The sequence below is a fragment of the Pelodiscus sinensis genome, chromosome 12 (assembly GCF_052426305.1).
Source record: "Pelodiscus sinensis isolate ZL-2025 chromosome 12, ASM5242630v1, whole genome shotgun sequence".
Lineage (NCBI taxonomy): Eukaryota > Metazoa > Chordata > Testudines > Trionychidae > Pelodiscus > Pelodiscus sinensis.
Window position 1 is genome coordinate 29,884,703 of NC_143063.1, and position 24,972 is coordinate 29,909,674.

Sequence of the window (24,972 nt, forward strand, 5' to 3'; positions counted from 1 at the left end):
GGTCGCTGTGAGCCGCATGCGCGCTCCCGGCCTGCGCCGTTCTGCTCACGGTCCCCAGTGCACACAGTGTCCAGCCTGCGCTTGCTAGCAGCTGGCCACTGAGCACAGGCAGCTGCCTTGGGACCCGGACATAAGGTTGGGGGAGAAGGGGAATTGGGTTACCGCAGGGAGGGGAGGTGTTTGGCTCTGGCGAAGGGGAGGGGAGGGGAGGAAAGGGGGATTGGGTTGAGAGTATGCCCCCTTCTAGTACCTCCCAGTACTCCAGCATATCCGATAATCCTGCACCACCTAGGTCCCAAAGGTGCCTGAATATCAGAAGTCTACTGTATATACATTTATAATTTAATTAAGAAAAATTCTGTAGAAATGTTGATAGTTACTCAGATGTTTGCAGCATTACTTGCATTGATTTCCTAATACAACATGGTATTATAGTGTAAATTCTACATAGAATTCACTGACGTTTAAATGCTCCAGAAACCAAATTTTACAAGTTGACTTCCTTTCCCCAACTCCCAAACCATTTTTAGAGTCATATTTTCAAAACTAAACTAATTTTGGATCTGTAATTTTACATGCACAATCATTTGTAGGTAGACTTATCGAGTCATCTCAAATGTGAACATAATATAAGAATAATCATACTGGGTCATAATGGGCCAGGTAGTCCAGTATCCTTTCTTCCAAGAGTGGACAGTGACAGATGACTCACAAACATAATACAGCAATTAGTGAGTCATTCTGTCATTCAGTCCTAGCCTCTGGTAGTCAGAGGTTTAGGGGTACAGAGCATGGGACTGCGTCCTGACCACCATGAACATATTTAATTCTTTTTTGGAACCCAGTTATATTTTTGGCTTTCACAACATCCCCTGGCAATGAGTTCCACAGGTTGACTGTACACAGTGTGAAATACTTCCTTATTTTTAACTTGCTGCTTCTGAATTTCATTGGGTGACCTCTGCTTATGTTACACGAAGGAGTAAACAGTACTTCCTTATTCACTTGTTCCACACCATTAACCTTTAGCTGTCACTTTTCTCAGATGAACAATCCTCTCTCCTTATAAGGAAGCTGCTCCATACCCCTAATCTTTTATTCCCCTTTGATGTACAGGCTGTACCTTCAAAACCTGGCATTCTCTGGTCCGGCAACATCCATCATCTGGCAGAACCATGGATGCTCCATGACCAGAGAGCTGGGAGCCTAAAGGCAGAAGGATCAGCCTGGACCAGGGCAATAGGGTCAGCAGTCCGGCCAAGGGCAGTGCAAGACCGGAGCCGGAGTTCCCCGGTAGCACAGATCATTGTGGGGCTGGAGTCCCATGGCAGTCCCTGGGAGCTCAGGGCTGTGGTTGGAGCCCCACAGCAGCACAGGACCAGAGTCCCAGGCGGCCCGGCCAGATTGGGGATGAGGGAGGGTGAAGCAGGGTACCTTCTGGGGCAGCCTGCCAGCAGCAGGCAATGGGCTTGAGAGCCAGGGGCAGGAGACCTCCCCTGGTCTGGCAAATTCTCTTGTTTAGGACTGGTCAGGTCCTGACAGTGTCAACCTGTATTTTATCCAATTCTAATATAACTTTTTAAAAAACTACATGCAATATTCAACCTGTGGGTGTAACATGGAGTGCATGTGTAGATAGATAGAGAGAAACATTATATGTTCTGTCCCTTTCTTAATGTTTGTAACATTGTTTGCTTGTTTGATTGCTGGTGCACACTGAGCAGATGTTTTCAGAGAACTATCCATGATGACTCTAAGGGTATGTCTACACTACCACCCTAGTTCGAACTAGGGTGGTTAATGTAGGCAACCGGAGTTGCAAATGAAGCCCGGGATTTGAATTTCCTGGGCTTCATTTGCATATTGCCGGGCGCTGCCATTTTTAAATGTCCGCTAGTTTGGACTCCGTGCCCGCGGCTGCACGTGGCACGAACTAGGTAGTTCGGATTAGGCTCCTCGTTCCACGAGGAGTAACGGTAGTTTGGAATAGGAAGCCTAATCCGAACTACCTAGTTCGTGCCGCATGTACTTGGGAGCAGCCCATGGCCTGCTGCAGGCGGAGGGGTGCTCCAACCCTACCAGCTCCCAGTCTGCATGGGGCAAGGAGCGGGTAGCTCCACAAGGGCTTGGGAGCTGGCAGCCCCATGCAGGGCTTGAAGAGCCCCCTCCAGTCCCCTGCTGATCCCGGGTTCCATGCGGTGCTGCCACTTTGAAATGCTATGTGCAGTCCAGGGCCAGCTGGGAACTCTCCAGCTGGTTCTGGGCTGCACGCGACTTTTCAAAGCAGCAGCACTGCGTGGAACTCGGGGTGTGGCCCTGGGCTCCATGTGGCACTGCTGCTTTGAAGCACCCTTCCTCTTCTCCACCTCTTGCTGCCTCTTTTTGATAGAGGCAGCAAGGGGTGTGTGTGGGAAGTGACTAATCGACTAGTGGATCGACTATCCAATAAGCATTTGCTTATTGGACAGTCGACTAGTCGTTCATATCCCTGCTCTGTAGGCTATATGAGCATTTATAGAAACTGGCTCAATGCAAATGAATATGGTGGATCTGTGTCCTGCTGGTTGAAATAAAAGGGGCTGTTTGCCCTTATGTGAGACCCCTTCTGCAAATGGAGGTGGTGCTGGACAGCAGGAAGCAATAGGAAGTTGTTGGATCAGGTAGAGGACACTACTTGCAGAAGATGTCTAGTTGAGGTACTTCTTGCAAAGGGGATGTGGTTCTCAGATAAAATGGGTTTAGAAGGGGATTTAGAAGAAAACAACCCTAAAGAAGCTGGAGAAGTGGGGGTTGAGGGCTCCTAAAAACTGGTGCAGATGGGAGCCAACTCTTTCTCCTTTTTTCAACCACATTCATCCTCATGTGAGGGGGCCCAGCAACTTGCTAGCTGGGACCGGATTTCTAGCAGCAGCTCTAGAACAATTAAGGAACTAATGACGACTTGCTCGATACAATATATTGCTGGCTATTCCCAGATATTCTAAGTGAATAAAGTTCCAATCTAATTAAATCAAATCCATTGCATCTTATCTTTATTAAAGCATACCTGGGACAACTACTGATTTCTAATAAAAGATCTGTGATGGATCAGAAAAATCTGTTGTTTTATATTAAATAGAAAAATGACTCTTGATTTTCCCTCTGTACATAAGGATCTGGCCTTAGAAAATATATACCCTGAAAGTGAATTTTAAAAGTTCAGAAAATATCTTACTTTATTGATTTTTCTCACCTGTCCTGTTCACATACTTAAAAGTTAAGTATGTTCATACGTATACGAAGCATAAGAACTGTCATCCTAGGTCAGACCAATGGTCTATCTAGCCCAACATCATTTCCCAAATATGGATGATACCAGTTGCTTCAGAAGGAATGATCAGAATAGGGCAATTATTGAGTGATCCATCCCTTTTGTCCACTCACAGGTTTTGTTAGAGGCTAATGACACCCAGACTACGTCTACATTGGCATGATCTTGCGCAAATACTCTTTAACGCAAGAGTTCTAGCGTTGAAGTATTTATGCAAGAGAGCGTCTACACTGGCATGTGCCTTTGTGCAAGAGACGTGCTTTTGCGCAAGAGCATCCATGCCAGTATAGATGCTCTCTTGTGCAAGAAAGCGCCGATGGCCATTTTAGCCATCGGGCTTTCTTGCGCAAGAAATTGATGTTGCCTGTCTACACTGGCCTCTTGCGCAAGAACAGTTGCGCACGAGGGCTTATTCCTGAGTGGGAGCATCATAGTTCTTGCGCAAGAAGCACTGATTTCACACATTAGAACGTCAGTTTTCTTGCTCAAGAACTCCCCGCCAGTGTAGAGTCATGCCAATGTAGTCACAGCCCCAGAGTTAAGGGTTGTGTCCCTGACCATCTTGGCTCACAGTCACTGATGGACCTATACAGGCAGTCCCCGGGTTACGTACAAGATAGGGACTGTAGGTTTGTTCTTAAGTTGAATCTGTATGTAAGTCGGAACTGGCGTCAGCCGCTGCTGAAACTGATCAATTTCAACCGCGGCTGAATCTGGACGCCAGTTCTGACTTACATACAGATTCAACTTAAGAAACCCAGGCGTCCCCGAGCAACTCTGCCTCGGGCTTCCTGTAGTCAGCTGCTGGTCAGTTTCGGCAGCGGCTGACTTGGGGACACCTGGGGCAGAGCAGCTGGGGTGCTGCCGGGTTGGTCCGGAGCAGCGCTGCGGGACCAACCCGGCAGCCCCCAGCTGCTCTACCCCAGGAGTAGGCAAGAAAAGCCTGGTCTGCTGGGAGGGGGGGGGCACTAGCTGTACCATGCCTCTCCCAGCAGACCAGGGAGACGGGGATGGGGACGCCCAAGTCCTCCACGACTTTGCTCCATCTCCCTGGTCTGCTGACGTGGGAGACACAGAGCAAAGCCGCAGAGCATGCGGGCAGCGGGACAGTCCAGGCGCGCCGCGCTGTCCCTCTGTTGGCGTGCTCCGAGGCTTTGCTCCCCATCTCCCTGGTCTGCTGGTCAGACCAGGGAGACACGGAGCAGCTTTTCTCGCCCCGGAGTACACGGGTGGCGGGACCGCGAGGTCCCGCAGTCCGTATCCTCCGGGGCGAGAAAAGCCGCGTTCGTAACTGCGGATCCGACATAAGTCGGATCCACGTAAGTTGGGGACTGCCTGTACTCTATGAACTTATCTATTTTTTTTACCTCCGTTATAGTTTTGGTTTTCACTATGTCTCCCAGCAACAAGTTCCGTGGTTTGACTACATTGAGTGAGGTCAGGATCCTAAGTACTTGTCTACTGTCAAATTCACACAGCACTCAGAGAATGTAGCTTCATCTCACTAAAGCTGTGTTGCACTTCAGTGAAAATACGACCTACACTGGTAGGAGGAGTTCACCCACTGGCATAGGTACTCTATCTCCTTGGCTATGTCTAGACTGCAAGCCTCTTTCGAAAGCATCTTTCGAAAGAGCCTCTTTCGAAAGAGAGCGTCTAGACTGCACGGAGAAATTTCGAAAAAGCGGCTTGCTTTTTCGAAAGAAAGCATCCAGTGAGTCTGGATGCTCTCTTTTGAAGAAGCCCTATTTACATTGAAGAACGCCTTCTTTCGAAAGAGGAACTTTCGAAAGAAGGCGTTCTTCCTCGTAAATTGAGGTTTACTGCCATCGAAAGAAAAGCCGCGTTCTTTCGAATTAATTTCGAAAGAACGCGGCTTGAGTCTGGACGCAGGGGAAGTTTTTTCAAAAAAAGGCTACTTTTTTCGAAAAAAACCCTGAGTCTGGACACAGCCCTTGAGGCAGCAACAACAAGGTCATGGGAAGAATTCTCCTGTCAACCTAACACTGCTTACACAAGGGGGTTAAGTTTGATTTAATTGCACCTCTCCCTGTATTGATTTTTCACACCTGAGTGATGTAGTTATACTGACCTAATTTATTTTCATCGATCAGGCCTTAGTCAGACTTTGCATTGGCACACACATTACATCATTATTTAGTTGTTACTTAATTAGCCTTGTGTATTTCATCATGGTTTTTTCTTTTATTATTCTTCATTATTGTCTCAGCCATGCTTTCAGATATTTGCCACTGATCTTTTAAGTATTAGAGAAGCTTTATATCCTTCTTGTTCATGATAAAGAAAATTTTTCAGTGTACTTCAGCTTCGTGTCCAGAATATGGTTACATGTAAACATCAAACAGTGATTGGAAAAAAAAAAAGCAATTCTTTCTGCATAGGAATGTATGTACATTCACACCAAAGTTTTATGTTCAGCTTATGCAGTAGCAGCAGTTGTGGACAAAGAACTGAAGCAAGAGTCCCATTCAAGCTGATTCTCACAGTAACCATGTACCTTCACTTTTAAATTTTTTCTTTTTTAGAAAAATATGTATTATAAAACCGAAACAAAGGGAAAAACAAATGTATAAGTCATACGATTTTGTTTAAAAATACAGTAGTAGTAAAAGGCAGATAAAAGCATTTTAATAGCAATTAGATTGCTACAATAGACTCCCTCTGCAACTTGTGTATTGTGGACACAGCCGTCACACTTTTAGGTTTGTAAAGATTGCAATAGCTGTGGAGAGGCCTAGCAAGGCCTGTTCTTTCTACAGTCACTGCTAACCAATACACTGAGTGATACATTACAGCCTGTGAATATATGATGATGTCAAGGCTGGGAGTGATGATCTGAATATACTCCTAGGCAAAATGAGCGGAAAGATTTTCATTTTGTTTGAAATGTTGCATATTCTCAAATGCATATATCTGCAAATCCCTCTAAAATTGCTCAGAGCATAATACAGTTGCAGGCTGATGCCAGAGGTATTAGCTATTATTGTTGGAAATGAAGGGAAACAGGGATATTGTGTGATATGGGACTTCACAAGATGCAGTGTGGTGATTGCTTCAGAGTACATTTTTAATTTTCCAGTGAAAAAAATCAGAGGTCTTAATAGGTCACACTGTTGCATTGCCATTGGCTGTTATTCACATCTTTATCATACCCCTCTCTACAATGGCAGCAACCCCCTGCCCAATAATTCTCTCACCAGTAAAAGATGATGCTTCTCCCACCTTTTCAATCTACTCTGTCTATTGCTTTTACTCCCTCCATCTCCATTTCCACCTCCTATCCATGCAGTTTCTGTACCCATCCTCTTTTCTTACTCCAACAATTTCTTCCTTTTCTACCTTAACAAATGTCTCTGGCAAACTAAATTTTAACATAACTTGGCACCAAGCTGTGTGTCAACTGTTACCCTGATCACCTTGGTTCAAAGTTATAATCCTTTTTCTCATCCTTCAATTTTTTTGGTCTTTTTAGATCATAAACTCTCTGAGGCAGGGAACACGTTCTTCATGAGCATACTGCGGGTGCTGCTGTTATATAAATACATGCAACAAACGAAAGAACTGAAAATAAAACACATTCTTGCATCTTATTTGCAGGAGCATTAGGAACACTAAGAAGTCCTGCAGGCAGCATCAATAGGTATTCAAAAGAGCATTTCACATATTATTTCATTTCAAGAAAACCACATGAAATATCTTACCAGCAAAGAAAAACTTCATTGCACACCAATTTCTACTCAGAGAAGACATTATTGACAGTGAAACTAAAATAAATGCCTATTTAAATTACAAGGGTTAATCTGAAAAGCAATCAGGAATTCACTAATACTAACCTTTGGGTAGCCTCCAACATCATGCACATCAATTCCAAGTAGATGTCCAAGTCCATGTGGCATAAATATTGCACCCAGATGAACCTTCACCATGTCATCGACATTGCCTTTCAGGATGCCAATTTCAGTCAGCTCCTCCAGATGGACTCTGTCTGCCAGACGGTGCATATCAGGCCAGGCGACCCCTTAGAGAAAAGGAAAATACAGCTGACTTAACTATTTCTAGATATTTTTAAATAAAGCATTCAGAATAACAGAAGAAGCCTATCCAGTGCCCTTCATTTCTTTAAAAACAAAGAAGTAGGTAGAGTATACATTTTAGCATGAAACTATTTCAAATCCATACAAACAGCTAATGGTGATTCAGAAACCTAATGAAATATAATCAAGATGGGAATAAGATATTTTTGCTAAATTGTATGTATTTGCTCATGTCTGTGTAAACATTAATATATTGACAAGTTTTCATAAAGACCATTAACTGATAAAACATAGCTGGTAACTTGAATTGCAGAGCATGAAATCGTAACATAATTATATTTAACTATATTCAATTCTTTTATGCTGAATATGCCTGGCTAGGACATTTGAAATAGCTGCCACTTTTCTATGTATATTACCAGATTTATAACCTGTCTCTTTCTGGCAAAAACACTCTCCAAAAATTAATGATTCCCTTGTTCTTTCCTCCAGCAAATGGGCTGTGTAAAATTCAAGTCCCCATTATTTACATTAAAGGACCATTATAACTCAATGCTGGTAGCCTAAACATATAGAATCAAGACAATACATATCTATTATTTTGTGTGTTATACAGTATCTGTTGACTAACTGCTGAAAGGGGTCTTTCCCTGCTGTTGGTAACAGAGTATACAATCTTAATTAGTTCACCAAGGGTTTGAGTCACCATCAATAACACAGTGGGAGAACTAAGATAACTAGGGCTAAAGTACAGTAACATTTTCCATGTTCAAATTTGGCATTATTGTACAAAAATCAGCAATTTTTATATCCAGTCTCCCCATTTTAACTTCCATTTGTTTTACCCCAGTGGAACATCCAGTGTTGGAGTCTTTTTAACATTAATGTCATGTCGTAATTACAGTAGGAATTTGTGCTAAATGTTATAAAGTTGCAAAGTGAAAAATAATCCACACCCATAGCAGGGCTCAAATAAAATCCGTACATGTCACGTGTCTCTGGAATAAAGGTCAAGAGCAGGATGAGCAGCACTCATCCTGCAGTCATTGGAGCTGCTTAACATTGCAAGTGAGCTGAACAAGAACCATTCATCTTCAAGACTTTCCACTAACAGTAATTGATCAGAGGGTCAAGTTAGGTGACGTGCAGATTCGTTTTCAAAATCAGTTATTGGATTAGTCCCACATTGTTAGACTTGTATATATATGTAGGTAAATATGCAATGCCCCTAAGGTAGGGGTGGACAATTTCCAATGTGGGGAGCACTCCAAAAATTTGGAAAGTGGTCATGGGCTGAACTTTTCTATGATGGGGATGTGAGTTTTGGGATGGAGGCTGGGTGCAGAAGGGAACTTGGGGTAGAGGATTGGGTGCAGGAGGGGATGTAGGGTCTGAGAGGGAGTTAGGATCTGGCACAGGGGACTGGGATGCAAGGTCTGGGAAGGGTTCTGAGTACAGGAGAGGATTCTGACCTGAGGGAGGAGTGTAAGGACTGGGAGGGAGTTTGGATGCAGGAGAGGATTGTGACCTGGAGCAGGAGTGCCGAGGGAGGATGCAAAGGAGGTGCAGGAGGAGGTTTTGACTTAGGGAAGGGAGCTGGGGTGTGAGATGGGGTAGAGTGCCATGTGCAGGCTGTGACCAGGAGGCACTTGCCATAGGCGGCCCTCAGCTGGACCTTCGAACAGGTTCCCTGTCCATTGCGGTCACACATGTTGTTCAAAGTATCCAGCTGTGGAGCCCAGTGTCTGTCTCTCTGCGTCCCTTGAGGGGAAGGGTTTCCGTGCACTGGACACATCTGCAAGCACTGCTTCTGCAGCTCCAATTGGCTGGTTTCTGGCCAAAGGGAGCTGTGAGGACTGTGCTGGGGATGGGGGCAGCGCATGGAGACTCCCCTCTCCCCAAAGTGTGCACCACGCTGTGCCACCCAGCACCTGGCTGCTTTGAGTGGTGTGTAGAGTTGCAACAGCCAGGGAGCCTGCCTGAGAGTTCCACTGTGCCATGGTGGTCCAGATTAAAATATTTCAGGGGCTGGAGCTGGTTTTGCCCACCCCTGGCCTATGGCAGTATCGTATGAAAAAAAGAGTGGTTGAGACCCTGAAAAGGAGGCTGCTCCAGTGCTCAAATATCACTACTTGAAATAGACTAAGCACCTAGCAGATATGAAAAAAATGTCAGAAAAACAGCTTTTAAACAGAAAAGAAAAGAAACTTTGATTGTTAATATCAGAAATAAAAAGACATTGTTCTGTTCACTGAAATTTTCTGGCACATCTGCGATTACAAGTTTGCTGACTGGCTCTTTTGGATATCTTTAACTTAGACTAAACCCTGTAACTTTAACATCAAACTTCTGTTATTAGAAAAAGTCTGCATGGAAATGAGATTTTATAGCAATAACAATATAACATACAGAATATGTATTTTTCAACGTCACCAATTCTCCTTTTTGAACATTGCTAATATACAATCACGGATATTTCATTTAGGACCATATTCAGTGCAGCTGAAGTGGTGTAACTGAGGTCAGCATTTGGTCATCGAATAAAATGGAAAGCTCTGAATAACTTAGTTTCAATTAATTTAAAATGAGCCCTCTCCATGCTTTAATAGTGTCTGGCATTTGTAGCGTATTAGAGAATAATGGCTCCAAGTTAAGAGCCAGACTTCATGTAAACAAGCAAGGTGCAAGCTTCCTTTTACAACTGTGCAGAATATAATGCTCCTTAATCCTGACTCAACAACTTTTTGCCTTGATTTAGCAGAGAGAATCAATTATACCAAACTGTGGGTGCATTTTGGAGATGTGGAGAAGCATCCACATAATCAAAATAATCATGTGAAAATTACACAAAGTTCTAGAGCTAATAAGAGGCATTAGGAGACATTTTCCAACTATAAATTAAATCTACTAAAATATATAGTGAACCATTATAATGTTCAAATGTATCAGAGCTCCAGTTCTGAATGATTCTTAACTTTAGAAAAGTTAAAATTGGATGGAATTAGAAGGTTGGGCCTATTACAATGTTTAGAGGAGAGAGTAAAAAAGGAAACATGAAATCTTCAGTGTTCTGATAAATTTTATTAGTTGAGTCACAGGAGAGAAGCACTTCATCTCCAGTTTTCTGAATCACACTCTTGTAGCTGTAAATAGCTCTGGCAACACACTGACTATAGGGAAATTAAGGACTGCTTAAGAGACTCTTTTAAATGATTAATGTATCATTCTGCAAGCAGGCAAAATACAATGGATATTTTTAAATAAAAAATAAACAAAGGATGTGAAATGCATAGACAACTTATATTTGCTATTCCATTGTCTTTATGTTTCATTTCATGTAGTTCTCTTAAAAGGGTGTTTGTATTTTGAACAAGTCAGGTGTCTTGTTTGCTCTGTGTTCAAATGATTCAAATTCTATATGGTAAAAATATTTCACCTGCAGATTACTTTATTTGGTTAAATGTATATGTTCTAGGATACAGGACAATTTTAAGACTTTTGTTAACCTACAGGACAGTAGAATGCAATTGTGCATTATTGGTGTGGTAAGAACAAACACTAGCAATTTTAAGCCAACTGGAGAGATATTGAACTAAGTAGAATGAACTTGCTGCTCTTCGAGTAAAAAATGCTGAAGTCATAGTCTTGCTAGATATGAACTGATTGTCATGCTGGAGATAAGCTTGGATGACATGGTGCAAAAATTTTTTTTTAAATAGCAAATTGACAAAGCTTTTCCAGTTATAAACTTTTCATCAAACTTTTCCTAACTGATAACTGTAAGAAAGCTTCAAAACATAATTTTGCTATGAGAAACAAGCAATTCAGAGTAATCTGAGATGTTTAAAAATTTTGAGCAATCTTCTCAAGACAGAAGGTTGGCATGCTAACAAGCAGAAAAGACAGAAATCTGTATTAAATACACACATTTTTCACAGAGTATATTATAAATATAAAACATACATTCTTAAAGTTTAATTTTAGACTGTGTTGAGAGCAAAGTCTGCAGTTATATCTGAGCTATCAAAATATAATCATGTTTCTTTACAATATGCTGACATACAAATTTGCTGTGAGCTAACCATCATGTGCCAGCAAGATTCTAAATGAACTAGGACCCATGGCTTTTACGAAAGTCCCCAATTTTGATGCTTTGCTCTCCTGAAAGATGTTGATAATGGGAAATATGGAAAGGTTAAAAATTAAAAAAAGAAAAGAAAAAAAGAAAAGAAATACTGTAGTCAAGGTTCACCATGGAAAGCTGACAGCAAAATCTTGTAAATAAGCACTTTTCAAATTAGTATCTCAACAATTTGGATGAAACCAAAGAGAGTGTAAAAGCAAAGATGCATGCATCAATTTTGTTCTAGCTGACAAAGCATTATTTACATGTATTATTGCAAATGTAATCATAACAGCTGATTGATCTTTAATATCATTTTTTTTAGCCCTCTTAAATGTTTGGCTGTATTATTCAAGTTCTTTATTTATAAGTTACTGAGAAGTTTAGAACGGTTGCCAAAATGTTACTTTTTTAATGTAGAAAGGTGAATTCATTTATCATATTTAAACCAATTTATAAGTTGGTTATACTGCACTGACAGATCAGGTTTAGACAGCTAGATTGAAGCGCCCTTGGACTTTGGAAGTTAGTACCAAGAGAAGTCTGCACTCAGGAAAATCTGCTGATGATGTGTCTGCTCTATTCTTAATTCACTGCCAAATGAGATACTGTGTAATACAGGTCAGTGAACCAATGACTGAGCTCACACTAAGGTCTAGTTACCAAGGCTCATCAAGTTTTGATCGGTTAGTTGCCATACAGCATGGTCTGGGGCAAGAGGCCAGGGAAAAAAACACCTTTTACAGTGACATATGCAATGGAAATATTAAAGGCTTTAAATATATGTTCTGAGATGTATCACAATGACCAGGCTCTTGGGCAATTCAGATAACGGAATGTGGCAGTACGTGGATCAAGTATAAAAAAAAAATAGTACCAGAGTTTCTTAATCTATAGAGAAAGCTACTAAGTTAAATGTACTATTATTTTATAGTTTATTATACACATGACATAATGTGCTTAAAAATGGCACAATCAATAAATTTAGCATACTTTTACAAATACACACACAGTTACCTTAATGGGGTATCAAATGTGAAGTCCCTCTGGGTGTTCACTTAAGCCAAGATTTTAGTGATACAGAAAGGCGAAGAGTAAGTTCAATGAAGATGAGAATTAGACAATTTTTTAATTTAATTAGATGTACTGTAATTTTGTAACTGACATTCTTAAAAGGCAGGATAATCCCATTATTCATTTAAACAGCTATTTGCATTAATATCAAGGAAAGAAAAGGTTTTATAGTTGTTCATAAACTGCTGTTATCCCAATAATCTTGTTATCCAAGTAATCTGAGGTTATTTACTTACATTTTATTATAAATTGTACTAGAATATAAAACAACAGTGTACAACAACAGTTTGAGATTACTGAATTTCTCAGCCACTTCTGTACAGAGGCTGTTCTCAAAAGGTCTTACACAGTAATTTTTTGGCTGCTAGTTAAGGTAATTTGTGGTTATAATTGTGACAATGATTAAACCACAAATGATTTAGCAGGGATTTTGTCAGTACAGATGTCACAATACTTATAAAAATACTGTACAAGGTTATACTCTATTTCTCCAAAAACTGTGTTAAGGTTAGGTTATATTGAATTTCTGAGTGTCTGCAAACAAGGGCAAAAGGTCCAACAATCCCCTGGTAGTGCCACTAAAGTGCAGACGAACTATGCAATCCTTGTCTCAGTCAGTAAACCACAGGAACATGTTAAGGTTGGCTAGACAGTAAGAAACAGACATAAAACACAAAGGTCCCTAAAATTCTAGGCAAATAGCATGTAAAACGTTTAGACAGAATACTGATTTTTTTTCTTTGTTTTGTTGAAAAAATAGCTAAATTTGAGATTTTCAAAGCTTTTTCCTTGCACAGCAGATAATTTGTTTTCAGTTTTCTAGATTTGGTTCTCAAATAGCATGACCAGGCAAATGTCCCTTGAACATCAATTTTGTAATTGCCACAGAGATCTGCAAAAGCGACAAGGAGTCCTGTGGCACCTTATAGATTAACAGATGTATGCATCTGATGAAGTCGGTCTTTGCCCATGAAAGTTTATGCTCCAATACATCTGTTAGTCTATAAGGTGCCACAGGACTCCTTATCAATTTTGTAATCATCTTTATTATAAATAGCATTGTCCTGTTGTTGTCATTGTGGTTTAGAAGTATCTTGGTACCTTGACACACATTGAAAATCAGCAAAATATACGGCTTATAATGGAAGAAGTAACTGACAGTTCTCTCATAGATACCTTAATGTGGTATCAAATGTGAAGTCTCGTGTACCTCACACATCAATGGAAATTACAATGTGCAACACATGAGAATTAATTTAATACTAGACTGGATGGAAAACTGCAGATCAGAGACCTTGAAAAGGTTAATTCTCCCACAATGATAATATCTAAAACTCGCATTTGCAGTGTCACCACTACAGCAAGTAAGATGTAACGGGGAAGTAATTTTACAAATTTAAAAATGGAAATGTCAAAACTATATTAAATAAGGAGAAATTGAATTGAACAAAAGATACAATGTAAACTCAACCCCTAATCCTTACATGTTTCATTTAAAGATGTCAACAGTGCTATTGAGGTTTATGAGAATAGTCACATACTAAATGTTAAGCACATGCATAAATCTTTACAGAATTAGGGTCTAATGCTGCAAGTTGTTCTTGTATTACTGCATTACATTCACTGTAGGTCTGGCATACACTACAATTCCAATTGTTCTGAGATCTCTATAATACCTAAATGGGGAGAATTAGGACACAATGGCAACCTTCTCTCAGAAGTGCCTTGTTTGAGAATACTCAGTGCTATTTTTGCATCTCTAATGTTTCAGTGGTCACACTGCATGGGTAAATGCTGTGCATTAGTCTAAAACTGAAAAGAACAGTTCCCCGGGGGTTCACAGTGAAAGACACACAGTCTGAAATCTTGTATCTAGGGAGAAAAGGATGATCCTACATTGCAACAGACTGTTTCTTGATTTGAAAGATTTTCTGAATATGACAGAGAATAATGCCCTTGTCTTTCATCTCCTACTGTTAGGTAATGCTAACACTGGGCAGTTAATCTGTATGGTTAACAGTGATTCTCACCACAACATGACAGAATGCACATGTATTGCTGTAGTTCAGACTTTTGTAATAATTTAAAGTTTTCCATTAATCAATTAACATTGCTTGTTGTTCATATTAGAACTTCGTCTGCCTCCCATTTTCCAGTCCCCCTGGGGAATGCCCATACTTCATTTAGCAAACAATGTATGTTGATGAATTCTGATTTATGTTACAATGGCAAGCCACAATGCCTCTTCTGGGCCATGCACACAAAACTAGCATTTAAACAGAACACAACTTATTTATGAACAAAGAAATAATGTCATCCTATCAGTAGGAAAATACTATAGGCATAATTCAATAGAGAATGAACTATTAATTGCTGCAATATTACATATCAACAAGAGTTAGATTCTTTCCAACTGTTTTAACACAACAGCACATCCTTAATTGAAAGGGAAAAGTATATAGCCATCTCATCCGTTGGGATTCATTAAATATCAAGGACTTGCAACAGCATTACGAAAGCACTTATTCTTCAGGGGAATCAATATGAAATAACATAAGTTATTAACGCTCCATGCCTAAGAAATATTGCCATGCTTTAGCTATCACAGGAGATTAAAAATGTTTTGTAGTAGTTTGCATGAAAATAAGAAAACCTGGACAGAAATAATTCTGTAATACAAATAGGGAAGAAGCAAATATGAAATAACCTCCTGTCTTCCCCCCCATCCCTCTCTATAATGCTGTTGTCAAAAAGTCCAATTTAGACCATAACAAAACTGTATTAATTCCTCAAAAATCTATTCAAATGGTTGTCCTTAAAAAGCAAAACTGACAGCCAATATGTGCTTATAACTCAATATAATATTGGACTACACAAAAAAATCAATGTATTTAAAATGGAAAAACATGTACTGAATTTCCAAGAGAAACATATTTTAGTAAATGTATTGCGTAGTCAACAGCATTTACAAATGAGATAGTAGTTCTTTTTTAATAGGATAGTTACAATGATATTTTCATGTGTTTTATATTTTTTTTCTTTCTAGTAGAACACAAAGGAGAAAAGACATTTTAAGCAGCACAAGAAACCAAACGATACAGAAATAAACCTTAGTTCTTGTGAGATATGGAAATGTTATGCTTCAAAATAAGTGTTTAATAAGTAATCTGTGACACTGCAATTTCTGAAATGCCATATGTTCCTGACTGTAAGTGTGCTCCATTTAATAACATGGAGAACAAGTCATCAGTAATACAATATCCTATGTCAAATTTTATACCTATTAGTGCTTTTAAAGATTCTTAAAATTATTTGAACTATTTCACGTCCAGATCTTATACCACCTAAAGTTTCCCAACAATCTTCCCCATTCTGTTCCTTTTAGAACACACTTAAATAGCAAAAACAGAGCAGAAAAAACTGCACTTTTGAATTTTTCAGGTTGATTCTTGTATAAAAGCATTCTCTATATTTTATTGTATATAACAGGGGTCACTCAGGACAGTAGCTCTTGTCCTCTGAACACGTCCTACATAAATCTGTGTGTTTAACCATTCAGACACAAACCCTTTTCAGGGGCTACATTTACACTGTAGCTTTTTGCTGGCAGAGAGTATGCTTTTTTGAGGCATAAGGATCTTGCGCAAAAGGTTTTTTTTGCACAAAACAGACCTGTCTACACTGCTTGTTTTTGCGCAAAAAGCATTGCCAGAGAATATGCAAATGCCAGCATGGCAAATGCTAATGAGCAGTTGATTAGCATACTCTCTACTGGCAAAAGGCTGCAGTGTAGACATAGCCAAGGATACACATCACTTACCCCTACATTCTGTTGTCTAAAGGAATCGAGATTACACCCTCTATAATCATATCACAGTTCTTCTCAGCCTCCAAAAGCATTAGGACTTAAATTCTGAATCATTCACCATCAGTGTGGCACTGTTAGAGGCAGTATGTTCAGCTTATAGGATTTCTTTTGGTAATTTGTTCTTGTAAATGGTATTGCCTAGAAGAATCCAAATGCAGGAGACAAGCTAGGTGTGACTTTCCTCTGAAGAAGGCTGAGTTCTTCAGTCATTGTTCAACTGCTCTCTTGAAACCAAAATCTGTTCTTGATGTGACACTGAGTGATTTGTGAAGGAGCAAACTGAGCTCCACTTTTTTAGGCATGTTATAGATACACGCCACTGAAATTGCCACCATTTGACTCTGCCCTGAAATATCTGCCATGTCATAAGACAGGGGTGGGTAAACTCCAGCCCATGTGCCAGATCTGGTCCGCAGGGTTAGTTCCTCGTGGTCCCCCACCTCTATATTTACTTGCATCTCTGCAAGTATTGGGGGAATCACAGCTCTGATTGGTTGTGTATAGCTGTTCGTGGCCAACGGAATCAAGACAACAGCAATCTGCAATGGCTGATTAGTGATCCCCTGATACCTGTGGAGGGGCAGGTAAATATAGTAGTGATGGCCCACTAAGGACTAACTCTGGCAGGCCACCATTTTTTTATTGTTCCCCCTGTCATAAGACAATATACAACCCTATCCATTACACAGAATGTGAGTTGAAGGGGCCCAAACGTATGTTTTTCTGCAAAGATCATAAATATTGAATTAGACCATCTAAAAGGTTTACTTCTGTCTAAGTAGTGACTGACTACTCTCTTGATAGCCATGCTATCAACAGTCAAGTTTACTAAGTAAGCTTCCCACCCTATGCCAGAGACATCTGTGTCACAATCATTATCTGAGGTGCTGGGTGTGAGAAGAGTATTTTCTTGACTACATTCACCAATATTGTCCGTCATAGGAAAGACGGAACTTGCAAGGAGAGGATTTTGCCATCTCCATTGGGGGATGTAGCAGGGACATGGGGTTAACTTTTTGAAAAGGAGAACATAGGGCTCCAGGGATACACCAACACCGCAAAATGCCAATGCCAACTCTGAGAAGTTCTGTGGCTACAGGACTCCTATATGCAACTCTATAAATGCAAGGTCATTAAGGACAATAGCTTTCACATTTCATATATGCTAGCTCGGTGAACAACTTTTGTGCATATCTGGAACAATTTTGCATATTTTATTGAAACAAACATCATAAATCAACAAGTATGCCCAGCTGCCCAACTAATGTCTGACTGCAATTTCAGTTCAGTGGGGATTTGAGATGCAAGCTTGTTAAATCATATAAATGTAGAGATAGGGAATTGAATGGCTGCCAAATTGGCCTTAGCTGTTGCTGGGAACTGTTGACTAGAGAAAGAGGAATTTAGAATAGTGGACCTTAGTGATAGAGATTTTTAATTCGCTTCATATAATAAAGCATATAACTGGAAAATGAAATAAAGAGCTACTGAACAAAACAGAGTAGTCATTTTTGAAATGGTCCATAACTTTAAAAATAACACTTGGAATTGATCATCTCTCAACAGAACAATGGAAGGTGAACTGTATATTGTTTATTACTGAGAACATTAATCCCAAGTAGTTTCAAGGACCTAAGTTTGAATGTAGAAAATAAGTTTCCATCTATCAACCTGGCATCTAAAGCAATGTTACATTTAAAAGATATGTCACCAACACTATGTTTTCAAGAATTGGAAGTTAGCTTGTAGATACGTATTTATTAACATCTTCCAAATACTCATTATAATGACCAAGTAAATAACTTTACAAGTTACCTGAAAGGATAGCACAGCAATACTATTTGTTATCATAATCTTACTAGATTTACCAGTGTTGCTCGGGTCCTTCAGAGAAGGAGGCTAGGGATGCAGGAGTCAGAGCAGAGGGCTAGGTGTGGGAGGCTCAGGGCAGGGAGTGAGGGGTGCAGGAGTCAGGGCAGGGGTTTAGGTATACGAGGGTCAGAGCAGAGTGTGGGGGTGCAAGAATCAGGGCAGCAGGCTGGAAAGTGTGCAGGGCTCAGGGCAGGGGGGCTGGATGGGGAGGATCAGGGCAGGAGGTGAGGGAGGAGAAATAAGGAAGGTGGGTCAGGAGTCAGGGTGGAGGCCAGGAGGTGTGTCGGGGAGATCAGATTAACAGGTGGGGTGGAGAAGTCAGGGTAGGGAGTGGGGTTCAGGACATGCATGGTAGCGTTCTCTGAAATGTTTTCAGTTTCACATACAGGGCTAGTTAAGACAGGCAGAACAGCAGGGTGTCTATATGTGGAGGAAACAATGGTGTAGGGAGCAGGGTTAAGATTTATTAGGAACTGGAGAAGCTTTGGGGAGAAAAGGGGAGCCTACACAGAAAGGATGGACCCAGACTGCTGGCACTTAACATTTAAAATGGCTGTACAACAGTTTTTAAACTAGGGGCTGGGGGAAAGCTGGCAGGTGCGGAAAAGCATGTGGTTCATACAGACTTAAGGGGAGGATCTACTAATGGAGATTCTTTATGTCCTAGTAAGGAGGAGAGGATGGATGATAAAATACAGGTAGGATTGGATCAGAAACATTCAAATGAAAAAAAGGCCCATTCAATCACATGATGTAAGAGCAGATAGCTAAAAAGTGACAAGCTCTTAAAATGCTAGAAGTCAAAATAATAAGATGGGTGAATTAGAATACCCCATTTTATTTAAAAGGTTGTTAAAAGGAGGAAGAAGAAGAAAAATATTCTCCTTAACCTCTAACGATAGGACAAGAAGCAATGGGTTTAAATTGTAGCAACAGACATTTAGGTTGGACATTAGGCAAAACTTCCTAAATGTCAGGGTGATTAACCACTGGAATAAATTGCCTAAGGAGGTTGTGGAATCTCCATCACTGGAGATTTTTAAGAGTAGATTAGACAAACACCCGACAGGGATGGTCTAGATCTCAGGTGGGCAATAATTTTTGATGAGGGGGCACTCCAAGAATTTGGTAAGTGATCAATAGCCGCACTTTACCATGATATTCTGGATATACCATGGAGATGCAGGGTCTGGGTCAGAGGCTGGGTGCAGAAGGGAACTTGGGGTAAGGGATTGGAGTGCAGGAGGGAGTGTGGGATATACGAGGGAGCTTAGGTGAAAGAGTGGGTTGTGACCTGGAGCAAAGGACTGGGGTGCAGGAGCAAATGCAGGGGTGTGGGTTGTGACCTGGGGTAGGAGATTGGAATATAGAGTCTGGGAGGGGGGATGGGTGCAGAAGGTGGGCAGAGGATTTGAGTTATGAGAGGTAGGAGGGCAGAGGATTGGGGTCTGAGAGTGGCTGGGATGCCAAAGGCAGGCTCTGGTTGAGAAATGCTTACCTGAGTTCTCCTGGCCACCAGCCCATCAGGTTCTTTGTCTTTCATGCCCCGGCAGTAGAGTTGCCAGGTGTCTGGTATTCACTCAGACAGTCCGGTATTCTTGGCTCCTGTCTGGTAAAAAATTCAGAGAATACTGGACACCTAAACTGTCCGGTATTTTCTGAATTTTTCCCCAGCCAGGATGTGAAAATGCTGGGCACCTGGCAACCCTACAAACACTCAGCACCTGGCTGCCTGTCCCCCCCGAGCCCCTCCCCCTGGCTCCCAACACCCCTAGCCCCCCGGCCCCAGCCCCCATGCTTACCTGGTTCCTCAAGGCTGCCGGCTCAAAATGGCTACTGGCCAAAAGACCTAGGGCAGTGGTTCCCAAACTTTTTGGCATCATGCCCCCTTTTTGATTTTTGAAAACCCCCCAACCCCCTCAACAGCAAAGCTTGTTGAGAAAAAAAAAAAAAGGAACTGACCAGGGCAGTAAAACTTGATGGGGGAGGGGAGGATGGGTTGCCCTGGAATTTCTTCACGCCCCCCTAGTTTGGGAACCCATGACATAGGGGAGGAGTAACGTTAATTCAAACCAAGGGGTTTAGTTCAAACTAATGCATCCCGGTGCACACTTCCTGGTTCGAAATAGCTGTGATTCGAACTAGCATGCTGGCGAGATCATGCTAATGAAGCGTGGGGTATTTAAATCCCCTCGTCATTAGCAATTTCGAATGCCTGCATTTGCATCCCTAGTTTGAACTAGGGTGCAAGTTTAGACATACCCATAGAGAGTAACAATGGAAAATGGAGATAGACGTGGAATGAAAAAGGACTTTTGGGAGGCAAAAAAAGGCTGACCAAAATGTGCTGGAGCCTGACTATATTTAAAGCCCCTTGAACTGATAAGGTTTTTTTGCTTCTTGTTTCCTAATAGGTAGAACTATACTGCTTTTTTAGACTGAGAGAAGACCATTGCTGTTCATTTCAAAATGGTATAAAGCTCACCCTGGTTTCTGAACATTTTCATTCCTTTGCTATGATTCTACAAAACTATTCGATCAAACTGTAGTCAACATAGAGTTTTTACTGGAACTGGTCAAAACAATTTTAACAGAAGTTCCATTGGTAAAAATGGCCTTTTATATTGAAAAAAAATTTTTTTTTGTGAAAAGTCCTTGAAAAACAAAGTCATGTCTCCCATTCACCCATATCTTCTCTCCCTTAAGTAGGACTGGGCAAACGAAAACTTTCAGTAACAATTTAAATAATGTTTTTGATATTTTTAAAATTTAAAAATAGTGAAAAAAGGAAAACATCAAGAAGTTAAAAGCAACACAGTGTTTTCAGGAGGAACAGGAAAGATCCGATGCCAAATATCTGATTAGCAATATTAAAATAATTCATCTGGAAGGATATTTGACAAGTTTACAAGTTAGCTGAGAACCTGGGAAATAATTTCAGAAATATAACTTAATTTTCTGGCCTTGCTCAAGTAAATGGGGCGTTAATTTAGAAAATTTCTATATTATTATAAGCATAACATTACTTTAGGTTTCAACTCCCCAAACTAATAAGCAACATACTAGAAATTAACTTTAACAATAAATAATACATGAAGCAATTAAAGCTCGCAATAAAATGTAAAGAAAAGTATGAAATCTTGATGAATCCAGGACTGAGAGGGAAAAATTAGATGATGGAGCATATACTTTATTATTAAAATAACAAATCTCTAGGCTTTATCTCCAGATAATCTTAGCTGAATGGAACAATAAAATCCTATCTGGATGTGCAGCACGGATACCATCTTATAGAAGAGGGAAATGACATATTCTAACCGGTGAACCAAAAAGCTTCTGGTCGCTGAAAGCTAGTACGGTAATGTTAAAGGAGAAATGTACTTTGTGTATTAAGTACATTCTCTACTAACCCATGTCTATTACATACCTAGAAATGTTCAAGTACTTTCATAATTAAAATATTCAAGCACACAACAACAGATGCTTTAAAAGCAGTAAGCTCTAAAAGCACTTACTTGAAATTATGGATGAAAACAGAATGACAACTCCCCTCCCCCCAAAAAAAAGATTTCCCCTGCCGTTTTTCCCCTGTGATTATTCCATGCATATGCTTCATCTATGAAAATACAGTTTGCTAGATAAACTGACTCAAATGTAATTTAAGAACACTATGCACAATTACAATTATTAAGAGATAAGTGAATATTTACTGATATGGATATTTCTCAGTCTGTTATGTCCTACTAATACTGGGCTAGATGAGAAACATATATGATTATTTCTGTGCTCCACTTACAGCCATTTAAAGTTACCAATAGGACTCTTGCCATACAGTTTTATTTTTATTAAACTAAGATCTGCTCATTAGTGTCTTGCTTGTTTCAATACTTTGAGTCTCAACATAATTACTCCCATTAAACTTGTCAATTTCTGTTGACATATACTAATCTTTTACCTGGCTTGATGGCCTTCAATACAGCCCGAGATGACTTAAGCACTGCTTCATAGATGGCCCTCTGGTCAGAAGTGAACTTTCCATTTGCTGGAAAAGTGCAGGTAATGTCAGAAGCATAGCAGTAATATTCTCCTCCCATGTCAAATAAACTGAAAAGAAAGGGAAAATAATTTTATTCTACTATTACTCTGGCATTTCATTTTCACATTCATTTCTTTACATTCCTTAAATAAAGCCACATTAGTCCAAAATTATCAGCACCCAAAAGTGCTGTTCTGTGATATTTGTGAAATGAGTTGATAGTTTCATAATATTTCCCTGTAGGCAGGGTATCCACAGAGAACATAAACGTGCACCTTTGCTGGGAATTTCAGCACAGAGTAAATTTAAAAAAATGGGCAAAAAGGCAGTTCCTTTAGAATGAATAAGACACAAGGAACAGTAGGAATCCACGGCAGCCTCTCAAGTTATATAGCTCCTCTGACAAAATGGGATTTTTGGTGATTTTTTAAATGACTCGTGTGCACCTCAGTTTCCCACTATACAGGCAGTCCCCAGGTTACATGGATCTGACTTACATCAGATCCCTACTTACAAATGGGGTGAGGCAACCCCGCACTAGCTGCTTCCCCCCAGCAGACCAGGGAGACGTGGAGCAGCTTTTCTCAGCAGACACCTCAGCTTGAGAATAAAGGACTGAGGGAAGTGAGGTGTGGGAAAATAAAACTGAGCACTGGAGAAATGTTTGGCTAGAGTTTCCCCTACAATATGTACCAGTTCCGACTTACATACAAATTCAACTTAAGAACAAACCTACAGTCCCTATCTTATACATAACCCGGGGACTGCCTGTACTTTGCAATGCTATCCTGTGGAGGGGTGGGGGAGAGAAAGGAGAGATCTGCTCTCTGTGCAGCAACTCTCTGGAACCATATCAATGCAGAATCCTAAAGAAACAATGGGAAGCCCCAATAACCAGATCATGCCCACCTACAATCAATGACTGAGAGAAAAGAGGTTTTCCCTCTCACCTCTCAGCAGGGTTCCTGAGTAGAGATGAGCTCCAACTAAAGAACTGAAGGTGACAGGCAAGACATAAGAGTGGGCTTTCCGGCTGTTCTCACCTGGGATTGGCAAAAGGGTCAGAGAAGAACAGAGCTTGAAATGGAATTTATTACAGCTTGGCTCGTGGATTGCTCTGAATTGGCAAAATGGACTATGTCTTAATGTTTATTTCTCTGTGCTAACCTAAGGAATTCTGATGCGGTGTTCCTGTTAACTAATAAATCCTATTGTTTTAGAAATGTTGCCTGTTGTCACTGCAAATATTTGTACAGGTACACTGGTCTCTGAAGAATGTACACTTTTTTTTTTTTTTAACCACAAGTGTGTCTCATTTGTTGGACTTGCTGTGCCCAGAGACTCAGACTTGGTGGAGGTGTAGCTGTGTGGTCCACCCTGAAAGAAAAATGAGACCCTCTGGGGTACGTATTACTGAAGAAGGAGTCCCTCCAAGAGACAGCTGAAAAGTTGAAGTGTAGAATCAATTTTGTGGAAGAAACATCTATTTGTATCTCACCAAAAAGAAGCAAGGGCGTTCCAGGGATGGCCACATTTCCACCACCTTATACTGTAAACCTTCCAACCATTACACTTACTTACATGCCTCTAGCTTCCATCCAAGATACATTTCACAGTCAATTGTTTACAGCCAGGCCCTATGATACAACTGGATTTGCTCCAATCCCACAGTCAGAGACAAACACCTACAGGATCTATATTAAGCATTCTCAGAACTAAAATACCCACCCAGAGAAGTGAAAAATCAGATTCTGTTTGTACCCAGACATCAGCTTCTTCAAGATAGGCCCTAAAAAGAAAACAACAGAACTCCACTTGTCATCAACTACAACCCACAACTTAAACCCTTCCAATGCTTTATCTACCATCTACAACTTATCCTGGAAAACAGCCCCTCACTCTCACAGGCCTTGGGAGATGGGCCAATCCTCACCTACAGACAACCCCCTAATTCTCAACATCAAGCAAATTCTTTCCAGCAACGACACAACACATCTCCATTATCTTCATCCAGGAATCCACCCCTGCAATCAACTCCAGTGCCAGCTCCGTCCAAACTGGACAACAAAGGATTAATGGACACAAATCAGATATTTGAAAAGGAACAAAGAGAAACCTGTTGGGGAACATTTTAACTTGCCTGGGCACTCATTAATTGGTCTCAAAGTTTCCATATTATTACAAGCCAATTTCAAAAACCAGTTTGAAAGGGAAGCTGCAGAGCTTAATTCCATTTATAAGTTTGATACCTACAATAAATGTTTAAACAAAGACCTTAACTGGATTACCCGCTATATTCCACATCCTGATGATATAAAAAGCTAAACACTAGGTACTTAAGAGTACTTAGAACCCTCTCTATCAGCTTCATTTAGCATGCAAACTCTAATTTGCTATTCTTTCCCCATTTTTCCCTTTTCTTTCCCTTCCCATCCCCTCTTTTTCTCTGCTATTTATTTAACTCCATTCATCTGAAGAAGTGGGTTGTGCCCACGATAACTTATGATACCGTCTACATTTTTTGTTAGTCTCTAAGGTGCTGCAGCACTATTCACTGTTTTTTAAGTTTTTTCTATTACAGACTAGCATGGTTACCACTCTGAAACTTTTCAACCAGAAGAGAGCATTTAATAC

General features: G+C 40.5%; 1 protein-coding gene across 1 annotated transcript in view; it reads right to left on the reverse strand.

The window, feature by feature from the left end:
* Window positions 1–24,972, reverse strand: part of PEPD (peptidase D) — a 254,950-nt gene that overhangs the window by 18,058 nt on the left and 211,920 nt on the right. Inside the window, exons 12-13 of the mRNA XM_075940101.2 lie at window positions 22,258–22,406; window positions 7,165–7,349 (exon numbers count right to left, since the gene is read on the reverse strand). Of these exons, the coding sequence (XP_075796216.1) occupies window positions 7,165–7,349; window positions 22,258–22,406 (334 nt within the window). The remainder of the gene's footprint in view (window positions 1–7,164; window positions 7,350–22,257; window positions 22,407–24,972) is intronic.